The 25,576-nt window shown below is 41.7% G+C and overlaps 1 protein-coding gene across 1 annotated transcript; it reads left to right on the forward strand.

Annotated features, from left to right (window-relative positions):
• Nucleotides 1-18: 18 nt before the first annotated feature.
• On the forward strand, nt 19-23,723 carry LOC121547225 (vesicular glutamate transporter 1-like). The gene is made up of 13 exons (XM_041858384.2): nt 19-501; nt 11,420-11,672; nt 12,354-12,472; nt 12,582-12,696; nt 13,053-13,140; nt 13,459-13,545; nt 14,938-15,080; nt 16,140-16,289; nt 16,887-17,019; nt 18,270-18,380; nt 20,181-20,308; nt 20,622-20,691; nt 21,083-23,723. The coding sequence occupies exons 1-13, from the start codon at nt 440-442 to the stop codon at nt 21,367-21,369; spliced, it is 1,746 nt and encodes a 581-aa protein (XP_041714318.2). The 5' UTR covers nt 19-439; the 3' UTR covers nt 21,370-23,723.
• Nucleotides 23,724-25,576: the final 1,853 nt, after the last annotated feature.

Below are 25,576 nucleotides of genomic sequence, written 5' to 3' on the forward strand. Positions count from 1 at the left end.
CTGGTTTCAGCACCATGGATAGCACACTCGCCGCCAGACAGCGGTCGACCGTTTATTCAAGATATACATTTGGATTTGTTTTAGGAGTTCTTTTTAACTTGCTAAAGCGCTGCTAAAACAACGTAGGCTATTGTCTAATCTCGATTTTGTCAAATGTGGGCGTGGGAAGTTTTTGTGCTTTTTCTTGAATATCTACTTACGGCTCACTTTGGTTTGAATTAGACTAGAATAATCACAAAGAGGGCATAGGTATGACTGTCTGTGTGCATAACTGTGCGTAAAAACGGTGTGGACCAGCTGGTTGAGAAAGGGAAGCGAGGTTTAATGGTGTGTGAGTGAAAGGTTAAGGGCGGAGGGAGAAGGTGATAGGAAAGCGGGCTACGCGCTCAAGCGGGAGTGCGCGCGGAAAGCAAATCGGTCGGAGCTTGGAGCAGCGAGGATGGAGATCCGACCAGATAGGTTTAAGATCGTCGCGGGCAAGACCCTTGGAAAATTACATAAGTAAGTTAAAACAACAGCATCATGGTTTACTTTTTCTGTACGGTTTATTTGTTCAAGTTGTGTAGCCTAAACTATACTTTGTTCGCGTAGCGCACGCAATCCAGATCAAGGTCCTTATTTTTTTGTTACAATATTTGGCTACCTACCCACTTGTCGTCCCGGCACTCAGAGTTTATATACAGTTTATACCAATATATAGGCATATTCAATATTAGCTTAGTGCTATTTATGTTTGTAAAATATAAAGTAGGCTATGACTTTTATCCGAACTTTTGTTTAAAAAACCGAACGGATAGGCCTAGATACTAGACAAATTTGCCTATCTAAAATCCACATGCCCAAAGCCCTGGATTACGAGGTTTGATGACCTGACGAAACATCTGTTTTATCAATAGGACAGTCAATTTAGTAAAACCAACGTTCTAAAATCTTACTCCAAATAAGTAAGAGATGGAAGATATAGCCTACATTTTTTAAATGTAGGTTGAGAAATTCCTTTGTACCCCATTGAATGTGTGATGTTTTTACATTTAGCCTGATTTAATGATATGTTATGGTAAATTACAATTGTAAAGGAGTGGGTGGGTTATGGTTACTTTAATGGAAAATATTTGATTTCCACTGTGTTAACGTAGCGTGTGCTCTGTGTCATGGATATCTAAATTAACTTCATTCAGGCCCTATAAATATTGACCTATAGGCCTACCTCGGAATGCAGTCCTCACCCTTTATTTACCAGACAACTTGAGACAGTTGCCATTCCGGCCATTCTAAAGTCTATAGATTAGAAATTATTTCCTGAAGGCTTAGAACCGATCTTCGAGTTCATGAATGTTTTCTGTAGGATAAAATGTGGACATCAAAACTGTCAATTTGCTCTCTATAGGCAGTGATGCAGTGCTAGACTATTTGATATTTGGAGTATGTCACTTTGTCATAGAAAGAAAAAAACGTATTTTCTTGTTTTAGAAATAAAATAGGGCCCATCTGCAATTTTTCATTGTCAATTCATTATTATAACACCTGAACCATGAATTCCTTAGCAAGTGCTACGACGAGTTGACAGCATCTATTATTTACAAAGGTAAACCACACTAAATGGTGTACGAATAATTTATAATCTGGCCATAATTAATGTATATTAACATGCTGCTAAAGGTATATATACCTATAGGCAAAATGTGTCTAAAACGTGGCATTGCTTTACATGTTTAGGTGCCATCAAAATGTGTATAGCCAAGAGAAGTATCTCTGTCTAATGTTCATGCTTGGTTCATGTTTACCCCCCCCCCCTTTGTGCCCGGGGTTTGTAGGCTATGAATTTTAGTTTACTTTTTTTATGCAAAAGAATGGTGGTGTCCAGGCCAGCTGGTCAACTAAATATTGACACTTAGTAAAAGCATTTAGAATACGCCTAGCTAAGCTTACATGCAGTGAAAGTTAGATCAGCATCTCATTTGCCTAATAAGATACAGTGTGTGGCCACTTGAGAGAGCAAGTGCTGGATATTTTGCTCAAGAAATGTGGAAGATATTTATACTTTAATAAGGGAACATAACGTCTCTTTGGTATGGCCACGATGCAAAAAAATGGGTGATGAATCTGCAGAAACATTGATGGATATCGGTGCGCAAATAGTTCGCGTTCTCTCGGGATTTGAAGAAGCGTCTAAACACATAAATCCTCTCCCGAAATAGCCCTCTCCCTCTCCAAGCTGTCGGCCCACGTAAATCCCCACACACCTCTCTCTCTTTCTTTCTCTCTCTCTCGCTCGCTCGCTCTGTAGGTAGCCTACCTCTCCAGGTTCGCCCCGTCCACGGTTTGATAACTCGTCATCGTCTGCCCCCCTCCCCCAAAGGCAGGGATTACTGTACCTACCTGCCCTACGCATTGGTGTCCGGTAAACCGTCACTTCCTTATCACTTGCGTGCGCTGAGGTGTCCCCCAGTGCGTAATATGGTGCCTTGGTTTGTGGCTGTTGTTATGACCCTATGTTATGTGTGAATTTCTGTGACATTTAGCCTATTCCGACATAGCAATAGTTAGGCCTATTTATCTTCATACGTATATGTTTTAGGTTGTCAGACTCATTCAGTTAATTTTGAATAACCCCTTTTGATATAACCAATCCATGTAATGTCAATTGTAGGCCTGGCTTTTATGTTTTATCAGAACCAAAACTTTAAGGTCCAATGCAACCATGTTTTATCTCAGTATCAAATAATTTCTGTGTAACAATTAAATACCTTACTGTGATTGTTTTTAAATCAAGTGGTAAAAAAGAAACGAAAATATCTTCTTAGCAAAGTGCAATTTCTCAAGCAAGAATTTTGCAAGGACTGTCTGGGAGTGGAGAGGGGGAAACTGAAAACTAGATGTTATTGGCAGAGAGGTTTGGAACTCTCTTTCTTATTGGGCTATTAATTAATTTACCGTCTGGTGATGTCAGCAGGCAGGACAAAATTCCATCCCACCAAACAGGCAGAAATTTCAGGCGGTCTTTTCAAACAGCTCTTACACTAAAAGTGTATTATCATAATTTTCACAATTTTACAGTATTATTCCAACCTCATAGTGTGGAAATATACATTCACTGGCCAGTTTGTTAGGTACACCTCTCCGTTCACGAAAATGGATTGCACCTACAGACAGAGAGTCACGTTGCCGTGGCTTGCTATATAAAGAAGGCAGACAGGCATCGAGGCATTCAGTTACTGTTCGATTGAACGTTAGAATGGGAAAAACAAGTGACCTAAGCGGCTTTGAGCGTGGTATGATCGTCGGTGATAGGCACGCCGGATCCAGTATTTCTGAAACTGTACATCAGTGGTGTGCGGAACGGCATCTCGGAACGCACAATACGTCGATCCTTGTCATGGATGGGCCATTGCAGCACACCGGGTTCCACTCCTTTCAGCTAAATCCAAGAAGAAGTGGCTCCAGTGGGCACGTGATCACCAACACTGGATAGTTTACTTGAGTGGCCTTCGCAGTCCCAAGACCTAAACCTAATAGAGCAGCTTTGGGATGAGATGGAACGGGCTGTTGGTAGCATGAATGTACCGCCGTCCAATCTGTTTCTGACACTTTGTAGAATGCCTTGAAGAATTTCTGGAGTCAAAGGGGGGTCCGACCCGGTACTAGATGGCTGTACCTAATAAAGTGTCCAGTGAGTATATATAAAATACAGGAAAATCACGTTTTTGACTGCACTGGGCCTTTTAATATGCTACTCTAAACTTCCTTGATATCTGTCAGATGAATAACCAACCCTGACACTTGTTTAATTATGAATAACTTCTTGTTGTGAGGATTGTGCTCGTGCCCTCATAATTCACAATAACAAATAACTTACGTAAACATCTTATAAACAGTTGCATAATTACTTATCCTTAACTGCAATAAGATTTTTCAGATACTCTGGAAAGGCATTGGGTTGACATTGTCCCTAAGACAGGGAGTAGATAGTTCGATCCAGCTGTTTGGTCATGTGTTGAGGTCGTAACAATAACAAATTTAGCTGAATGCAATTAATATTCTTATGGCTGGGTCCCTTGCCCACATGATAAAACTGGGAAAATTCACCACAGACGAACTTGTCTGCAGTATAGTGTGTCTTATTTACCCAAGTAGCCACTGTTTTTGACCCTGTGATGCATTTAAAATTGATTATTATAATAATATGGGGTGTGCTTATATTTGTCCTATATAAGTGTTTTTTGATACGCATGTGTGAATTGGAAATGTGTTTTTTGCATGTCCCAACTCCCCCTGAAACACCCTCAGAGAGTGGAGTCATGGCCAGGGTCTGCCATTATCAACGGCGACCCTGGAGCAATTAGTGTTAAGTGCCTTGCTCAAGGGCACATCAACAGATTTTTCACCTTGTCAGCTCAGGGATTCAAATTAGTGACCTTTCGGTTGCTGGCCCAACGCTCTAACCTCTAGGCTACCTGCCGCCATCATATTCATAATGACATGTCATGACATTTCAACAAAATAATATCAGAGCCACCAATCACCTGTCTAAGTTTAGAGCTTTTTGTAAACCAAATACAAAATGGATGAATGTTTCTAAAGCTAATTTAGGTCCAGTCCAGTGTGTGGATTGTTTAGAAAATTAGGCGTTTGGTTATTGTATTATTCAAGAGAGAGTTCCATTGCCCTTAGCTGACTTTTCACTCTGTGTTGAAAGGTTTTCCTATGGTAGCCATTTTCCATTTTTCGTTGTGTGTTCAGTAGTCTGCAACCTCCATCTCTTTATTCTGATGAGACCTAAGTTATGTAGTTGATCAAGACGGGGGGCCAGTATGAAAAAATGTATGCACTCACTAACTGTAAGTTGCTCTGGATAAGAGCGTCTGCTAAATGACTAAAATGTAAAATGTAAGACGGTCTGTGCCAAAAGTGTCATATTCAGGTGGTACGGTATCTGGAAAATAATACCCATACTAGTTGCTTCCCAGATCCAGTCCTATTCCTCATGTACAATTTATTCTTCAATCAATAATCTTCACCTGTTTATTGAACTGTGAACTGCACTGCTGAACTGTCCTCACACCTATGTCCTTGACGAATGAATTAAGAGATTAAGTTGGAGAGAAAACCAGTATACTCATTTGACTAACCAATGAGCAAGGATTCAGAGTCACTGACCTCTATTTAATTTGCTACACTGTAATATGTCTCAAAGAGTATTGTGCAGACAGACTTCCACATTTACCTCACAAGTATGTGTCATTCTGTCTGTTTGTGTGATATTACGAGAGGGGTTAGTAAAGAGCTAAGGATTAAAAGGGATATACATCTCAGGGTCAGACGAAGACAACCGGAAGTTGAGACATGGAGGGAAAATGAACAAGAGTTAAAACTCTAAGACAGAGAACGAAATACATTAAAAAGTATCTGCTGCAATGTTATTTACATTTGAGTCATTTAGCAGATGCTCTTATCCAGAGCGACTTACAGTTAGTGAGTACATACATTTTCATACTGGCCCCCCGTGGGAAACGAACCCACAACCCTGGCGTTGCAAGCGCCGTGCTCTACCAACTGAGCTATCACGCGAGTACTGGTGTATTTTCTACTTCATTACTATGGGACAGTTGGCTCCTAGCCCCTTTTCAGCTGTTGTTCGCAAGGCAATAGTGTTGAGCACGTTTCACCTTTAACACATTTAATAAACACCTGACAGGTATCAAAAGGACATTGTGTCACCAGTACAGATGTGCCCTTCTACATGCACTCCTGTTTAGACAGGGAGATATTTCTCAGGACGCAGAAAGGGGGATTGGTGTTAAAAAAAGAACAGTGGTGCAAGATGGGTATGACGATGTGAGAGGAGAGGGAGTTGACAATGAAAGGCAGGGACTGAGACGAGACCAGAAAGATGAACGAGGGATAGGAAGAATAGAGGGAAAGAGAGGCCCACAAGTACAGAAATAGTAGGAAGAGGTATTAATAATTCATCGCCAGCGAAAGTCATTAATGCTTAATGTCAGAGAATGCTGGAGAGATTGCTTGTGTGAACTGTTTTTGGTATGGGCACCGTTGTGGCACCCATTTTGTGGATGTTGCTTAGTCACATGTATTGGCGTACAAAGTTTCCGCATACCACAGCAGTTTTCGACTTGCCACAATGCACAGTATGTAAACTGTAGTTGGAAGCAAACTGTAGTTGGATGCCAAATGAGGTATACAGTTTGCTGTCAAAAGTGTAGGTGTAATTCGGGCATGTTTATTTGACCTTCTCATCATTCTCCAGCCTCCACATAGCAAGTCACCTTGTAAAATGGCCTTGCATGTTGATGGGGTGACAGATGCACACCTTTTGCCCAGTAACAGTGCTGCTGTGTGGCAGATTGCTATGACATTGTGACATTGGTCTACATACTGCTTTGGTGACACTGTCAGATTACCCTAGCCTGATTTATCATGGGTTTGACTGGCCTTGGTTAGTCTGTCTCAGTAGATGTTGCCCTGGTACAGCACAAAATGTGGTTCTCCAAACTCTGGTGGTTCTGAACTTCTGGTCAAGGTTCTGGTAGGGACATCAGAGCATTGACCCAGTATGATAAATCATTTTGTCTTGATCCGGAGAAATGTATCCAAAAATGTTTTCTGTATATTTATATTTGCAAGAATCCCATCTAAGCATCACCTTTCCCTGTTTCTTGTGAGACGTTTGATCTTAATGAGCAGTTTCTTCCTTCCACCTCATACTATATTGTTTCTGATATGTCTGTAAAATGACAATAGTTAGATTTTGGAGGGATGAAAAGGTCTGGCCAAAGAAAATGACACAGCACAGTGTGGTTCAAAGGAGTACCCATTTGTTATCATTCCCAAGAACTACGCCCAACTAGCCAAAAATTATTCAAGACCAATAGTCTGATTCCTCAGACGAGAAACTGTCAACTTTGCAGTTCAAACAATACTGGCTTCAACACTGACTGACAGTTTGGTATTCTTCCGCCTCCTACAGCCTGCTCTGAACCAATGTTACATCTTTATTTCCAAAGCAGAGATGATATGATTGACTCTCCTCCCCCCTAATCACTTGAGCATTAAAAACATATGACCAAACTGGAAATAAAGCAGGGGCATGTGAAACCTCAGTCTCCCCCACATCCCCCCATATCCCTTGGTCTTGCAGCAGAGGTATGAAGTATGGTCTGTGAACTCAGCACAGCCTCGCATTGGGGCTGGGCTGATCTCATGCTTAATGGATGATGTGTCTCGGCTGACTACGTGTTTGATGTTTCCTAGACTGGAGGCTGGCGCAGGTCGTTAGCATGTTTGCTCAGTGAGCTGGATGAGTCGGGAGAGAGAAGGAGAGAGCGAGGTGGAGAGAAGGGGCCAGAGATGTGCCAAAGAGACAAGTGCTGTTTTCACCGTATGGTTTTAGCTCTACTGTATTGCAGCCTGCCTGCCAAGGCCTGTCAGGTTGGTCATGTCAGCAAAAAACCTCTTCGAAAAAAATAACTCACTGCAGGCCAGGGCTTGACCAAGGTGACATTGAAGTGTACAGAGGTGGTTAATATATTTTTTAAGAGGTTTACAGGAAGGAAAGTCTGTCTTGGAAGAGTCTTCTGTTTGTGTAGTAAATATTTTTATGTTGTCAAGCATAGCAATTAAAATACTTTAGCAATGAATACAATCTCATGTAAGTTCAATACATTTACATTTTAGTCATTTAGCAGACGCTCTTATCCAGAGCGACTTACAGTTAGTGAGTGCATACATTTTTCATACTGGCCCCCTGTGGGAATCGAACCCACACCCCTGGCGTTGCAAGCGCCATGCTCTACTAACTGAGCTACAGTTGGTAGAGCATGGAAGACACACACTCAAACCTACACAATTATTGCCATGATCCAATGATGCTTACAAGAACATACAGTTGAAGTCAGAAATGTACATACACTTAGGTTGGAGTCATTAAAACTTGTTTTTCTACCACTCCACACATTTCTTGTTAACAAACTATAGATTTGGCAAGTCGGTTAGGACATCTACTTTGTGCATGACACAAGTCATTTTTCCAACAATTGTTTACAAACAGATTATTTCACTTATAATTCACTGTATCACAATTCTAGTGGGTCAGAAGTTTACATACACTAAGTTGACTGTGCATTTAAATAGCTTGGAAAATTCCAGAAAATTATGTCATGGCTTTAGAAGCTTCTGATAGGCTAATTGACATCATTTGAGTCAATTGGAAGTGTACCTGTGGATGTATTTGAAGGCCTACCTTTAAACTTAGTGCCTCTGCTCAGCGCCTTTGCTTGACATTATGGGAAAATCAAAAGAAATCAGGCAAGACCTCAGAAAAAAAATTGTAGACCTCCACCAGTCTGGTTCATCCTTGGGAGCAATTTCTAAACGCCTGAAGGTACCACATTCATCTGTACAAACAATAGTACGCAAGTATAAACACCATGGGACCACGCGGCCGTCATACCACTCAGGAAGAAGATGCGTTCTGTCTCCTAGAGATGAACGTACTTTGGTGCGAAAAGTGCAAATCAATCCCAGAACCACAGCAAAGGACCTTGTGAAGATGCTGGAGGAAACAGGTACAAAAGTATCTATATCCACAGTAAAACGAGTCCTATATTGACATAACCTGAAAGGCCGCTCAGCAAGGAAGAAGCCACTGCTCCAAAACCGCCATAAAAAAGCCAGACTACGGTTTGCAACTGCACAAGGAGACAAAGATCGTACTTTTTGGAGAAATGTCCTCTGGTCTGATGAAACAGAAATATAACTATTTGGCCATAATGACCATCGTTATGTTTGGAGTAAAAAGGGGGGCGGCTTGCAAGCCGAAGAACACCATCCCAACCGTGAAGCACGGGGGTGGCAGCATCATGCTGTGGGGGTGCTTTGCTGCATGAGGGACGCTTTTTCAGTTCTGCCCACACATTTTCTGTAGGGTTGAGGACAGGGCTTTGTGATGGCCACTCCAATACCTTGACTTTGTTGTCCTTAAGCCATTTTACCACAACTTTGGAAGTATGCTTGGGGTCATTGTCCATTTGGAAGACCCATTTGCGACCAAGCTTTAACTTCCTGACTGATGTCTTGAGATGTTGCTTCAATATATCCACATAATTTTCCTTCCTCATGATGCCATCTATTTAGATGGCATCATGAGGAAGGAAAATTATGTGGATATATTGAAGCAACATCTCAAGACATCAGTCAGGAAGTTAAAGCTTGGTCGCAAATGGGTCTTCCAAATGGACAATGACCCCAAGCATACTTCCAAAGTTGTGGTAAAATGGCTTAAGGACAACAAAGTCAAGGTATTGGAGTGGCCATCACAAAGCCCTGTCCTCAACCCTACAGAAAATGTGTGGGCAGAACTGAAAAAGCGTGTGCAAGCAAGGAGGCCTACAAACCTGACTCAGTTACACCAGCTCTGTCAGGAGGAATGGGCCAAAATTCACCCAACTTATTGTGGGAAGCTTGTGGAAGGCTACCCGAAATGTTTGACCCAAGTTAAACAATTTAAAGGCAATGCTACCAAATACTAATTGAGTGTATGTAAACTTCTGACCCACTGGGAATGTGATGAAAGAAATAAAAGCTGAAATAAATCATTCTCTCTACTATTATTCTGACATTCACATTCTTAAAATAAAGTGGTGATCCTAACTGACCTAAGACAGGGAATTTTTACTAGGATTAAATATCAGGAATTGTGAAAAACTGAGTTTAAATGTATTTGGCTAAGGTGTATGTAAACTTCCGACTTCAACTGTACACTTTATATACAAAAGTATGTGGACACCCTTTCAAATTAGTGGATTAGTCCTTTTCAGCCTCACCCGTTGCTGACAGATGTATAAAATGGAGCACACAACCATGCAATCTCCGTAGACAAACATTGGCAGTAGAATGGCCTTACTGAAGAGCTCAGTGACTTTCAACGTGGCACCGTCATAGGATTCCACCTTTCCAACAAGTCAGTTCGTCAAATTTCTGTCCTGCTAGAGCTTCCTCAGTCAACTTTAAGTGCTGTTATTGTGAAGTGAAAATGTCTAGGAGCAACAACGGCTCAGCCGCGAAGAGGTAGGCCACACAAGCTCACAGAACGGGACCGCTTAGTGCTGAAGCGCGTAACGCGTAAAAATCGTCTGTCCTTGGTTGCAACACTCACTACTGAGTTCCAAACTACCTCTAGAAGCAACATCAGCACAAGAACTGTTCGTCGGGAGTTTCGTGAGATGGGTTTCCATGGCCGAGCAGCCGCACACAAGCCTAAGATCACCATGCGCAATGCCAAGCATCGGCTGGAGTGGTGTAAAGCGCTCCACCATTGGACTCTGGAGCAGTGGAAACGTGTTCTCTGGAGTGATGAATCACACTTCACCATCTGGCAGTCCGACGGACGAATCTAGGTTTGGCGGATGCCAGGAGACGGTACCTGCCCCAATTCATAGTGCCAACTGTAAAGTTTGGTGGATGAGGAATAATGGTCTGGGGCTGGTTTTCATGGTTCGGACTAGGTCCCTTAATTCCAGTGAAGGGAAATCTTAACTTAATACTACAGCATACAATGACATTCTAGACGATTCTGTGCTTCCAACTTTGTGGCAACAGTTTGGGGAAGTCCCTTTCCTGTTTCAGCAATGCCCCCGTGCACAAAGCGAGGTCCATACAGAAATGGTTTGTCGAGATCGGTGTGGAAGAACTTGACTGGCCTGCACAGAGCCCTGACCTCAACCACATCGAACACCTTTGGGATGAATTGGAAAGGCAACTGTGAGCCAGGCCTAATCACCCAATATCAGTGCCCGACCTCACTAATGCTTTTGTGGCTGAATGGAAGAAAGTCCCTGCAGCAGTGTTCCAACATCTAGTGGAAAGCCTTCCCAGAAGAGTGGAAGCTGTTATAGCAGCAAAGGGGGGACCAACTCCATATTAATGCCCATGATTTTAGAATGAGATATTCGATGAGCAGGTGTCCCCATACTTTTGGTAATGTAGTGTATATGAAACATTCAATGTCTACAGACACTTTCAACTAATATCAAAACAGTTCTCGACCCTGCCTTGCTCAAGGGCACATTGACTGATTTTTCCCCTAGTTGGTTTGGGGATTCAAACCAGCAAACTTTCAGTTACTGGCCAAACGCACTTATCCGCTAGGCTACCTGCTGCCATAATTTGCCATTTAGCAGACACTTTTATCCAAAGTTAGTCATGACAGCATACATTTTACATATAGATGGTCCCAGGAATCAAACCCACTACTCTGGCGTTACAAGTGCTGTGCTCTACTGACTGAGCTACAAAGGACCCGTCTTTGAACCGCCTTTAACGTCTGTATGTTACAACTGTCTATACAAGTCACAAGCCAACTCTCTCTCTATATATATATATATCCTCTCCTTTTCGTTCTCAGAATCCTAGAGAAGCGGCAGGAAAATGGGGAGACCATCGAGCTCACCGATGAGGGCCAGGCAGTTATCGTGGAGGAGAAGGAGATGCCCGTGGTGGACTGCACCTGTTTCGGCCTGCCCCGACGCTACATCATCGCCATTCTCTCCGGCCTGGGCTTCTGCATCTCCTTCGGTATCCGATGCAACTTGGGCGTGGCCATCGTCAGCATGGTCAACAACCAAACTATCTACAAGGGCGACAAGCCAATCCTCGTGGTGAGTCCAAGAGTCAGAGATATTGTCTTAGAACAAAGGGTTCTAAAAGGGTTCTTTGAGGACATAATAACTAACCCCTTTTGACCGAAAAAAGGGTTGTTTGAGGGTGCTTTGTTGAGTGAAAACATTTTACCTGAAACCAAAAAGGGTTCTCCTACAGGGACAAGCCAAAGAAATCTATATGGTTCTAGGTAGCACCTTTGTTTCCAAGAGTGATATGTGTGACTTGTTGGTAACCAGTGAGGGGAGAATTAATCCCTATTGTCAGTGGTGGTATGTCTGCTCTCAAAGGGTCAGAGTTGGACCAATCAGGTTGCTTTAGCTTTACCTCCTTCTCCTAAATGGATAATGACCTTATTGGTTGTAATGACCAACAAACACGAGACTCATGCCTTGTTGCACTAGCTGAAAGAGGATTGTTGCTGCCAATTGAAACGTGGTGGCTATCAAAGTTGCTAGGTCCCTATAATCGCAATGAAATAGTTTGATTATCAACTGCGACTTTGTCTTTTACTGAGTTAAGACTTTGATTAATAATTACCATAGAAGGGTGGTAGTTACGGTCACTTACTTTAGCGATCTCACATACATTTTTTCCCACCACCCCAGAAAATCTTTTCCTCCCCTTTCTTTGTCTTGAACTCTCCTTTCGTTTATCTCACTCTCTCACTCTCTCCATAGAAAGCTCAGTTCAACTGGGAACCAGAAACGGTCGGAATGATCCATGGGTCATTTTTCTGGGGATACATAGTAACCCAAATACCCGGGGGATTCATCTGTCAAAAATTTGCAGCCAACAGGTCAGCTGCTTATACTTATATGTAAATAATGTGCTGTGAATTTTTCAATAACTATTACTGTAGATAGATTTCTAATTCTATTTCCTCTTTTTCCCCCTCTATCACGCAGAGTCTTTGGCTTTGCCATAGTGGCCACCTCATGCCTGAATATGTTGATCCCATCGGCAGCACGAACTCACATTGGCTGCGTTATCCTTGTCAGGATATGTCAAGGACTCGTGGAGGTGCTTGGCTACATTCCATGGCTTCCCCTAGCATACATCAGAGTTCACACTTGCGCTATGCTGACAACTGATTGTTTTCTCTATGGTGAACTGGCCACTGCCCGGCCATGTGTCATACTTGACTTGGCATTTCACCTGAAATACCCTATGAGAGAAAGAGTTACACCAGGAAGTTATGTCATTGATTTTAGGAGATCAACAACTTTTCATATTAGAAAGAAAACATTCTCGTCAAGTGTGACACATAGCCAGTGGCCAGTTCACCATAGAGAAATCAATCAGTTGTCAGCAACCTTTCAGTACAACTGCAAATATGAAAAGTTGTTGATCTCCTAATGTATCTCTTTCTCTCATAGGGTGTTTCATACCCAGCATGCCACGGCATCTGGGCAAAATGGGCCCCACCTCTTGAAAGAAGTCGATTGGCCACGACAGCCTTTTGTGGTGAGGTCATCTTGCTCTTCTGTCATTCTCTCTGTCTCCCGTCTTTGTCTGGACACTACAAAGGGACACAGTTTCGACTACAATTAATATAACTTATTGTGATGACGTATTTCTCCATAATTCTTCTTGTAAAACTGATGTTTTCTACATGACTATAACCATTTCAACATCTATTGTGACTATTTCTACCATTATAATCATACTGTGATTGCTCAAGATAGTTCTAGTTCCACAGCAATGTGTTTAATGCTGTTGATTTCCATATGACTGACCTTTCTGTCTCCCTCATGTTTGAGTGTGTCTGCCTCTGCATCTCAGGGTCCTATGCAGGAGCTGTGATAGCCATGCCACTGGCTGGAGTGCTAGTCCAGTACTCAGGGTGGTCATCTGTCTTCTATGTCTACGGTTAGTGACCTCTGTTTGTCATAAATGTTCCCAACTTAAAGTGATAGTCAGGGCGGGACTTAGGGGGTCTGGCCCGCCCTACCGTACCTCCTTGCCCGTCCAAATAACATATCGAAATATTGGTCATTTATTTGACTGAGACGTGCGCCGACAGAATGATGCTTCTATATCAGAGAAAGCATCCGAGCGAGGGAAACAGTGCCCATCTGTCTCAGAATGTGTAGACCATGTATCTGATTCTGTATGGACCAAAAGAGTATGGCATGTCATACTATTTCTGGCCAGACAGCATCAGACACATGGGCTACATATAGTGAGACAGAGGGGCGCTGTTTCGCTCACTCGGATGCTTTCTCCAGTGAGAGAGTTTCAGCAGAGAGGAAGAGGCGAAGCGAGAGGGCTCACTCTCACCAAAATCTGTCCAGAATAAGCCCAATGCGTTTCTATGGACATAGTATGCAGACCAAAACTTGTCGCCTGCCTTCCCAGCTTTTGGACAACAACTCCCATTGTTAGAGCGGAAACATGAGCCTCTCGTCATTATATACAGAACTCTGGTTTCAGACTCTTGCGAATTGAAAAGGAAAGTTGGCAGGTGCATGTTAGGATAATGGCTTCCCCTAAAGCCAAAATTATATAATTACTACTAAATAAAAACATTCAAAATACTTCACCAGAGAGAATGACTTGGCCACAGAGGATCATTAGCTTGTTCAGTTTGTATGATTAACCACGTGACAATGATTTTGAGAAACAAAAACGTTATTATTGAAATTAAACTGTTCCACGAAAATGCGCATGTAAAAAAAAATCACAACTGTCACTCAGATCAGTAGAAATTATCAACTTCCCCAAACTTGAAACTCACGAGCTGCCTATGGTCTTTACTATTGCACCCATTAAAACTCATTGTGAACGCACAAGCACATGCACACATAGGAGGTCCCGTGAAAAAACGTGCCCGCCTATGGAAATCAAAGGCCCGTCCAAAGGATTCGTTCTGCCACAGGCTCTAGTGATAGTTCACTTTCATGTGAAGTTTGAGTTAATTTAGGACTTCCCTAGGTTATTGTCGTTTACTCCAAATTGTTTGCTGGTTATTTAGCAAAGTCCACAATCTCCTGGCTAGAATTTTTGGAGAACGTAGCAATGCTACCGGAAATGGATTGTATCTGTTAGCAAAAGTGAACAATCCCTCAGTTCACTTCAAGTATGCAAATTCTACAAAGGCTTATGAATTGGTTGTGAAACATGTAGCTCTGACCCTCAGTCTGTCCTAGTTTTAAACTTCCTATTCCCTTTTCCTCATCTTCCATCAGTTCCCTCCTTTTACGCTTCCTCTATTCTTCCTATTTTCTCTCCACTCTTTTCACTCTTCCTTCCACCTCCCAGGCAGCTTTGGGATCTTCTGGTATCTCTTCTGGATCCTGGTGTCATACGAGAGTCCGGCAGCCCACCCTACCATCACAGAAGAGGAGCAGAAATACATTGAGGAGGCTATCGGAATGTCAGCCGCTAATGCCACACCTGTTACGGTTAGTCAATAGTACACCAATTCCTCTATCCACTAACTCACTTCTGAATTAAACTTCACTTCTTCTCCAGATCCACTTTTCATGGCCCCTCCTTGCTGTGTTCTGATGGTGTGATTTAGTGTTTTTGAGCCTTTTTTTTTTTTGTCAACAGTGGCTGGGTCTGAAATGGCCCACTTTTCCCTATATAGTGCACTACTTTTGACCTGAGCTCTGGCCAGCACAACTCTGGTCAAAATAGCTTTTAAGGAGAGCTTTGGCCCAGTGTTAATTTCTTAAACAAAACTAGTGACAAAAATATTTGTCAAACAACCATTTTTAAGTAGCAATTGACGAGACTATAATTGACTAAATAGACCCAGAAAAAACTATAACTAAACAAAAAAGATTTTTAATTTCAGTTGACTAAAACATGATGAGACTAAATTATCTCTGTGACTAAAATCTGACTACTAAGTGGACTGGACAAGAGTTTTTGGAGAGATTGAGAGCTTTTCAGTGATAAGCACAATTAACATTAGCAGCACAGATGCGCAGCGCAGTTCTGTTCAGCAGTGGGAAGGACGTGTCATACACAGCTTAAATCAGCTGGGGAGCTGCGGAGGAGCAAGCGATGAGGGCAGACATGGAGACAGGCTCCGCTCCATCTCCGGCTCCAAGGAAAGGGCATTTAGTTGACTAAAATGGCCCACTGTTTTCGTCATTTTGACAATCTAGACTAAATCATTGTTCAAATGACAAAAGTGTGACTAAAACATAATGATATTTCAGTCAAAATGACTAAGACTAGACTAAATCTAAAAAAGAGTGCTGAAATGAACACTGCTCTGGCCAAAAGCAGTGCACTATATAGTGAATATAGTGTATTTTAGAGCACACAATGGAATCATGATAACACAATCAACCCTGGTCTCAATGTGGTGGTTGTTACAAAAGCTCTAAATCAGTCTAACATTTTTAAAAATCTATCGAGTATCTTCTGTATTACATGTTTTGGGTTTTATTTTACTGTGCACAATTGCCTGCAACCTAACACTGAACGTTTTCCGGTCCTTCCTCTAGAAATGGAACACACCTTGGAGAGCCTTTTTCACTTCGATGCCAGTCTACGCTATCATCGTCGCCAATTTCTGTAGAAGCTGGACCTTCTACTTGCTCCTCATCAGCCAACCTGCATACTTTGAGGAAGTGTTTGGGTTTGAGATCAGCAAGGTGACTAAGACCAGGAATATCCATGTAGAGCTGGCCTAGAGCTACACTCAGAAAAAAGGTTCCAAAAGGATTCTTTGGCTGTCCCCATAGGAGAACCCTTTTTGGTTATAGGTAGAACCCTTTATGGTTCCAGGTAGAACCCTTTTGGGCTCCATGTAGAACCCTCTGTGGAATGGGTTCTACATGGAACCCAAAAGGGTTCTACCTGGAACCAAAAAGGGTTCTTCAAAGGGTTCTCCTATGGGGACAGCCGAAGAACCCTTTTAGGTTCTAGATAGCACCTTTTTTGCTAAGAGTGTAGTGCTGTACTAGTACAGGTTTATCTGGCTTTGTGTGATCCTAGGGTTTTGTGATCCTAGGGTTTTGTGATCCCAGGGTTGTATGATCCAAGGGTTGTGTGGTCTCAGGGTTGTGTGAGCCCAGGGTTGTGTGATCCCGGGGTACACACATTTTATTTTTATATTTTCTTGTGAGGACTACTAACAAGCAGAGGCATGCTCCTCTAAGTCTTGTCTTATTTGTTGTACTGTACTAAAAAATATCTTCCCTCTCCATCCTCTGCCCACCTCCTAACCACCACGCCACCCCTCATCCCAGGTGGGCTTGGTGTCGGCCCTCCCCCATCTAGTGATGACCATCATCGTACCGATTGGGGGCCAGCTGGCTGACTACCTACGCACAAACAAAATCATGAGCACCACCAATGTCAGGAAGATGATGAACTGTGGAGGTAAGAAAGGAGGGTGAAAAGAGGAGGAAGGAAAGAGGAGGAAGGAAAGAGGAGGGGGGAAAGAGGAGGAAGGAAAGAAGAGGTAGGAAAGAGGAGGAAGGAAAGAGGAGGAAGGAAAGAGGAGGAAGGAAAGAGCGGGAGCAGGCGGCAGTGCAAGAGATGTCATCGATTTAGAAATTTGCTATCAAGTGTTTGTATCCATGAACCATAAAATATTATTGGTTGTTTGTATAAAATCAAATCAAATTGTATTGGTCACATACACATACGCATACAGATGTTATAGCAGGTGTAGCGAAATGCTTGTGTTCCTAGCTCCAACAGTGCAGTAATATCTAACAATACACAACAGTACACACAAATGTAAAAGTAAAAGAATGGAATTAAGAAATATTAGGACGAGCAATGTCGGAATCCAGAGTAAATATATATATGTGATGGGATTTATGGAGAGTATGTGGATAGAATATGTAGTATATCTGTAGAATACGTAGGATAGAATAGTGGTCCTCTGTAGCTCAATTGGTAGAGCATGGTGCTTGTAACGCCAGGGTAGTGGGTTCGATCCCCGGGACCACCCAAACGTAAAAAATGTATGCGCACATGACTGTAAGTCGCTTTGGATAAAAGCGTCTGCTAAATGGCATATTATTATTATATTATAGTATATGTACAGCAATAGTTGAATAGGATGGTATTGACTAGAATACAGTATTATGTACTGACCTATCAGTCAGCTTGTGCCAGTTATATAACCTCTACTTTTACAGTACATGAGCAAAACTACTCAACTACAAAGAGAAATAGCAGGTAAAAAAAAGTTGAACTAAAATATTTAGGAAAGATATTGACCTGGAAAATACAACACCTTGTTTTGTGGTAACCACGGAGTCCAGTTGGTGCATGAGAAAATGATCACTGCATAAGGCAAATGATGACTCACCGTAACGCAGTATTGCTTGCCACTGTCGACTATTTTTGAACTGCAGAGAAATCGATAGAGGAGTGAGGGGAATGAGAAGCGTGTATATATACTGTATATCTCACTGTGTGAAACTGCAACATGTAGAGCCACAGTTAGGTTATACTTCCCTCAATACCCTTTAACTAGAAGGAAACAAAGGAAATCATTTTCTGCTGTTGTTTTATCCACAACACAAATCAATCCCCATTCATTTACCTGTGTATTCAAAGAATGCTCACTTGATTCTTGACATATTTGTTTATGTGTCTTTACTTCCTTGTAATAGGTTTCGGAATGGAAGCCACCCTATTGCTAGTGGTCGGGTTTTCTCATACGAAAGCTGTGGCAATCACCTTTTTGGTTTTGGCTGTAGGCTTCAGTGGTTTCGCTATTTCAGGTGAGACTTGGGTTGTTATCTTTTATATCTCTCATATATCTCATACCTCTGCTATTCTCTCCTCAAGACACTTTTTGGCATTCTCACACAACAGAAAAGAAACAGTTAACTGCAGCACCTCACAGAAACGAATAAGCTCCATCAGCAGAACAACTAACCCTGATCTGTCCATAGAGAATTGCATAATCTCTCAAACTCAGTTATTTAGGGGATCGTCTCTATCTTGCATAGAGTTTGGCTACTAATACAGTGAGGGAAAAAAGTATTTGATCCCCTGCTGATTTTGTACGTTTGCCCACTGACAAAGACATGGTCAGTCTATCATTTTAATGGTAGGTTTATTTGAACAGTGAGAGACAGAATAACAACAAAAAAATCCAGAAAAACGCATGTCAAAAATGTTATAAATTGATTTGCATTTTAATGAGGGAAATAAGTATTTGACCCCTCTGCAAAACATGACTTAGTACTTGGTGACAAAACCCTTGTTGGCAATCACAGAGGTCAGACGTTTCTTGTAGTTGGCCACCAGGTTTGCACACATCTCAGGAGGGATTTTGTCCCACTCCTCTTTGCAGATCTTCTCCAAGTCATTAAGGTTTCGAGGCTGACATTTGGCAACTCGAACCTTAAGCTCCGTCCACAGATTTTCTATGGGATTAAGGTCTGGAGACTGGCTAGGCCACTCCTGGACCTTAATGTGCTTCTGATGCAGTGAAGTTGTCCTGTCCCCTTAGCAGAAAAACACCCCCAAAGCATAATGTTTCCACCTCCATGTTTGACGGTGGGGATGGTGTTCTTGGGGTCATAGGCAGCATTCCTCCTCCTCCAAACACGGCGATTTGAGTTGATGCCAAAGAGCTCGATTTTGGTCTCATCTGACCACAACACTTTCACCCAGTTCTCCTCTGAATCATTCAGATGTTCATTGGCAAACTTCAGACGGGCCTGTATATGTGCTTTCTTGAGCAGGGGGACCTTGCGGGCACTGCAGGATTTCAGTCCTTCACAGCGTAGTGTGTTACCAATTGTTTTCTTGGTTACTATGGTCCCAGCTGCCTTGAGATCATTGACAAGATCCTCCCGTGTCGTTCTGGGCTGATTCCTCACCGTTCTCATGATCATTGCAACTCCACGAGGTGAGATCTTGCATGGAGCCCCAGGCCGAGGGAGATTGACAGTTATTTTGTGTTTCTTCCATTTGCGAATAATCGCACCAACTGTTGTCACCTTCTCACCAAGCTGCTTGGCGATGGTATTGTAGCCCATTCCAGCCTTGTGTAGGTCTACAATCTTGTCCCTGACATCCTTGGAGAGCTCTTTTGCCTTGGCCATGGTGGAGAGTTTGGAATCTGATTGATTGATTGCTTCTGTGGACAGGTGTCTTTTTTATAGGTAACAAGCTGAGATTAGGAGCACTCCCTTTAAGAGTGTGCTCCTAATCTCAGCTCGTTACCTGTATAAAAGACACCTGGGAGCCAGAAATCTTTCTGATTGAGAGGGGGTCAAATACTTATTTCCCTCATTAAAATGCAAATCAATTTATAACATTTTTGACATGCGTTTTTCTGGATTTTTTTGTTGTTATTCTGTCTCTCACTGTTCAAATAAACCTACCATTAAAATTATAGACTGATCATTTCTTTGTCAGTGGGCAAACGTACAAAATCAGCAGGGGATTAAATACTTTTTTCCCTCACTGTATATCATACTCTTGAAAATTGATGGTCTGTGTAGTTTACAACAACAACATGGTGACCTTTCACAAATCGGTGTCCTTTCTCTCTGTTTCCCCATTAGGCTTTAATGTGAACCACCTGGACATTGCTCCCCGCTATGCCAGTATCCTCATGGGCATATCCAACGGTGTGGGCACTCTGTCTGGCATGGTGTGCCCGCTCATTGTTGGCGCCATGACCAAACATAAGGTACAAAATGACTCTACTTCCACACAATATAATACATCACACTGCCCACTGCATTCATTACTAACTACTACACATCATATAAATCATTATCTATCATAACACAGCAAGACACTCATGGAGGAGTAAGAGACGCATTCTTATTCAATATTCATCCTTTCAGACCTTTCTCTTTTATCACTTGTTTAATTGATTGTTCTCACCCCCATTCACTTTCTTTTGTACTTTCTCTCTCCCTCACACACACACTCTCTCACTCTCTATCCCTCGGTCTAACAATCTCCTCTTTCTCTTTCTCCTCCCTCTCTCGCCTTAGACGCGGGAAGAGTGGCAGTATGTGTTTCTCATTGCTGCACTCGTTCATTACGGAGGTGTTATATTCTATGGTGTGTATTCTCTCTCGATAGTCTTTCCCCCATCCCTCTCTTTGTACATCCTAATGAAGCTGTATAATAATGCTCCGTTTCACAACAATTGTTTGCCATTTACTTTTGAATTGACCCTGAAGTAAATAAATGTGTCTCATTTGTATCAAACTCATTTCATGCCAAACAAGCTAGATCATTCATAAAAAATCAAACATGTATTCTCATATTGCTATTCCCTCTTGCACTATTGCGTAACCTTTTGTAATAATATTTAGATATCATTAATTTTGGTCCTACATTTTTTTCCATATGTTAATGCAACCCTTTAGTGTAGAACTAAATCATCTAGATCCAAGTCAAGTAAGTACAGCTTTGGGCAGAATTATTTTATTTGTCTTTTGTATTCCAGGACTTTTTGCCTCCGGAGAAAAGCAGTGGTGGGCAGAGCCCGAGCAACTTAGCGATGACAAATGTGGAATTCTGGATGAGGATGAGCTGGCCAACGAGACGGAGGAGTTGTACCGTACCAGCGGAGGAGGCGGCTACGGAGCAACGAGCCAAGCCCCGGATCCCAATGGAGGAGGAGGGGGTGCAGGAACCTGGGTTTCGGACTGGGACAAGACTGAAGAGCTAGTACAACCACCAGGAACCAATAGTTACCTATATGGAGGAGAGGAAGACAGGGAACTAACATAGAGGGAGTTACAGGTATGAGTTACAGGGTGGGGTAGCAGACAGAAAGAGTACATAAAAGAGTGAAACGTTTCCTTGTGGCACAGGAACTTGGAAAGGGGTGGGGTAGGTGGACGGGATGAGGGCAAGGAGCAGAACAAGGAGGAGGAAGAAAAAGCCAGCATGACCAAAGTATTATTTATGGAGAACTGAAAATGATTGTACAAAGGTGGAAAGAGGAGGAGCCATAGCTGTACCAAGCGTGTGTATGTGAGTGTGTTTTTACATTTGTGTACCGTGTATGAGACAGTCTCACTAAGAGTATTTTAGGGAACCAAAGCTTCTTTGTCCATACTGGTACACCTCTTATTGAAGAGGGATATTTTTAGGCCTAGTTTGGTTGCTTTCATTAACAGTGTGTGTATTATAACCCACCATATGGGTTGTCAGTTTGGTTATATTCCATTATGTGTATGAGCCTGATTTTTGTTACCATGTTTGTCACAAGACTACCTGTAGATCTACAACTGAATGCCATATACTATATTACAATCTGGCGGCTAACATCCATGAAAGCTAAATTATATCAGAGCAAAATGCGAATTAAATCCATGATAATGTTCACACTTTTAAGAAAAAGCATCTTAATTGTGCCATTAAGTGGTATTTGTTTGCTTAATCTGGAGAGATGCAGTCTCAAAATTCAAAAGTTATTGACTTACAAACTGGTAGTCACAATGCTGTGTCTTTAGTCTGTTCAGATTCCTTCCACAGTATCAGTTCAATGAGTACAATTTTCAATTCTATCATGTCAACGAATTGTATATATTAGGCCTCTAACCTGTCTGCCTGGTTGAAAATGATTGTCTATTGAGATGTTGTCTTGTAAAGAATTACAAGGGATGTGGTTTTAGAAAAATAGTCAGAAGGATGAAAAAAATTATTGCACCAAAGACCAACTCAGAATTATCACACAATCCATGTTCTGCAAAATACAGTGAAATACGTTTATTTACAGGTAATACTGGTATTTGACAGGTAATACTGGTATTTGACAGGTAAAACTGGTATTTGACAGGTATACTGGTATATATTTCACATACATTTGTTCGACTCTTCTGTTTTACTTTATATAAGGCTGTATGTATGAAGGTGTTTTGGGAAAGGAAAATGTAGAATCGCATAAAACGTAATAGTATTGTTCTGTAACAAGTCTGGATTCCGTATATACTATATTCTCCACCTCCAATAGTCTCGTAGTTATGTTATTGTAGCTTTGTATCGATTTCCACTGTTTGTCTTGCCGGTCACGCTTGATGTATTGTGATGTCAGTGCGCTCTCGCCGAAGAACCAGTTTGCTGGCACCAAGGAGCCAAAAACGAAACACACGCCAGCCTGTGCCCGCCGTCACAGTGACTAAGCAATAACACACTGAGGGAGAGAGACTGTGGTGTCATGATCCCAAAGACCACCCACCATGACCCTATCAATCACTCATCCAAACCAATCAAATAGTGACAGCTTTGAAGGGCAACATGGTGCATGAAGCTATATACCAGTCAATGGTTGACAGTACATGTCAAACATGATATTGATGTAGCCCCTGCCTCCCTCCACTGCCCTGGTGTCCATACAGAGCAGAGAAGGGGAACCGGAGATCTCTCTCTCCTATGGAGGAATATCTCTCTCAGCAACCCCTCCCTTTACTTATATAGTCTGCACTGAAGTGTAACTCTGGATATACTTAGAAACATCGGTAAGCTATATTTTTAAGCACTTAGTCAAAAAGCAATAACTAATGAATTATGTATGTCACTGAAAATGTTGCATTTCTGTACATACATAACTTTACTGGTAAGCCTTTTGAGTTGTTTAGTTAGCCTCAGAGCTAACTGAGGCTAAGATAAAGCCCATGTTTTCATTGGTAAAGCAGTGGTGTATCACTTTCAGACTTGGCTCAAATACATACCGTATGTCAAAAACATGAAAGTATTTTGATGTACACTTGATTTAGCTTGAAGTTTGCACTTGGGACTGTTTCATTGGCTCTTCTGTACCAGGCAAACTAAATCAAGTGCAGCTTAAGTATTTAACAGTATTTTACTTACATATTTGACCCAGGTCCAATCACTTTGACTGAAGAGTTTGTTTCAGTCATTGGCGATAAACAATATTAGTATTTCACAGTCCAGGAAAGGATGAATATTTACTGTTAGGGTTTTTACTGTTGTGTGTTTTTGTTTATTTTTTATAGACTGTCAGTTGCTTTAATTGTTTAACTGTTTTGTTCTTTACTGTAAAATGTAAAATTGGATATGTAAAAAAACATGTACATGTGGGAAAAATATTGTATAATAAAAGCTAGATGACAATGTTATTATTACTATTATCATTACTACTGCTATTATCAACATTATTACACATTATTCAACATTATTTTTGAACATTACATTCAATTTATTTCTATGAACCTGTTCAGGTTTGTATACTTCTAGATGGTATATGAATGTGAATTGTTAACAAGCTGTATAATACACAAAGCCTCCTGTCTGGTTCCCACTCTATCTGCCACAACTTTCCCTTCTAACACCCCCATTCTTTCCTCTCCCTCTGGTTGGGCTGCTAATGGGCAAAGAACCCTTCTCTCCAGATACGAGGTGTCATATTACTTCTACGCTATATCCCTTCTCCATCTATTGATCACTGGGCTTCAGATATCACCCGTAGAGAAAATGGGAGAGAGAAATAGAGATTTTGATGGGCTTTGCCACTGTCCAGGGAGCACGTGGAGGGTCTATGTCATGTCAGACAGAGATGGAAGAGTTTTCTACACTGGTCATAAGGGACAGGACTCTCTATATCACTCTCTTTCTCTGCCCTCTCTTATCGTTAATAATCCTGCATCCATCGGCCTGAGAGAGAGTGAAAAGGAAGGGGGAAGGGAGAGACATTGATAACTGATATTAGATAATAATATGACACTTGATTTCTATCTGTACACTGTGCTTTCTCTTGGCATTGCTCTGTGAGTGGAGGGCGTGAAGGGGAGAGAGACGAGGAGGGAAGGAAAGAGGGAGGGAAAGGGCGGAAATAGAAGCTGTCAGGTTAGCTGAGGTCTTTCTGACACACTTAGCTGGGCTGAGGAGTTCCCTGGTGGGAACAGCAGGTTCAGGGAATTAGAGTCGAGATGGATGAGTGTAGTGCAGGAGGATTCCACCCCTCCTCTCCTCCTCTGCCCGCCCCGGGACTCCCTCAGCTTCCCTCTTCTCTGACCACTCAGTGGTATTTCTTGGGTCAAAGATACTGGCTTCAGTGTTGTTAAGACAAAGGTCCGTATTCACAAAGCGAGACGCTGATCTAGGATCAGTTTTGCCTTAGTTCATTATGAATAAGATGACATGGACAGAGAGGATCTTAGATCAGTACTCCTATTTTGAGACGCGTTGTGAATACAGCCCCTGAACAGTAACCAGTTGTAGAGAGTGTTAATTACTCATCCCTATGGTAATATTAAACCCTGCTGCTCATTCTATTGTTCTCAGACCTAATTTTAATATAATTATTCCAGCACACGGTGATCCCGCACCAAGGTACACCAAAGTAACATTGTACAATAATACTGACTCAATCTGTGTCTGGTTGTGGGACCCAAATAACTGATTAAACATTGAGTTTCCATAAAACAACATGAGAATTGATTATGCAAATACTTTTATTTCAGCAAACTAAATGATCATAATAATGATACCCATGCTATACTGTCGCCCACTATAACTGACATAGATATACAGTTTGGAGTATTGCATTGAGATATATCAATATGTTTTAATATACATTCTAACTAAATGCAGACTGTATAATTCGTAACTAAAAAAATTCCAAGTGCTTGATTAAAGGGGCAATCTGCAGTTCAAACAACAACAAAGCGAGCATCCAGCCACAGTTTTGGGTAAACAGCTTAGGGGTGAGACTGGATAAAGAACCACTCTCAAATTCATAGACGGGACTAGATGCAAGAACTGACCATCCATGAGATCAAAATGATTTTTTAAACCATGTTTTGAAGCTACACAGTGTTTATTTTTTTATTACAACGTTAACAAACAATGGGGTCAAACAGTTGAGCTAAGTTATATTGCCATGAGGCATTTCTAAGTTATATTCTTCAAGAATCAATGGCTACATATTATTAATTTAAAAGTCAAAACATTTATATAGCAATCACAGATT

The sequence above is a fragment of the Coregonus clupeaformis genome, chromosome 31, assembly GCF_020615455.1.
Source record: "Coregonus clupeaformis isolate EN_2021a chromosome 31, ASM2061545v1, whole genome shotgun sequence".
Classification (NCBI taxonomy): domain Eukaryota; kingdom Metazoa; phylum Chordata; class Actinopteri; order Salmoniformes; family Salmonidae; genus Coregonus; species Coregonus clupeaformis.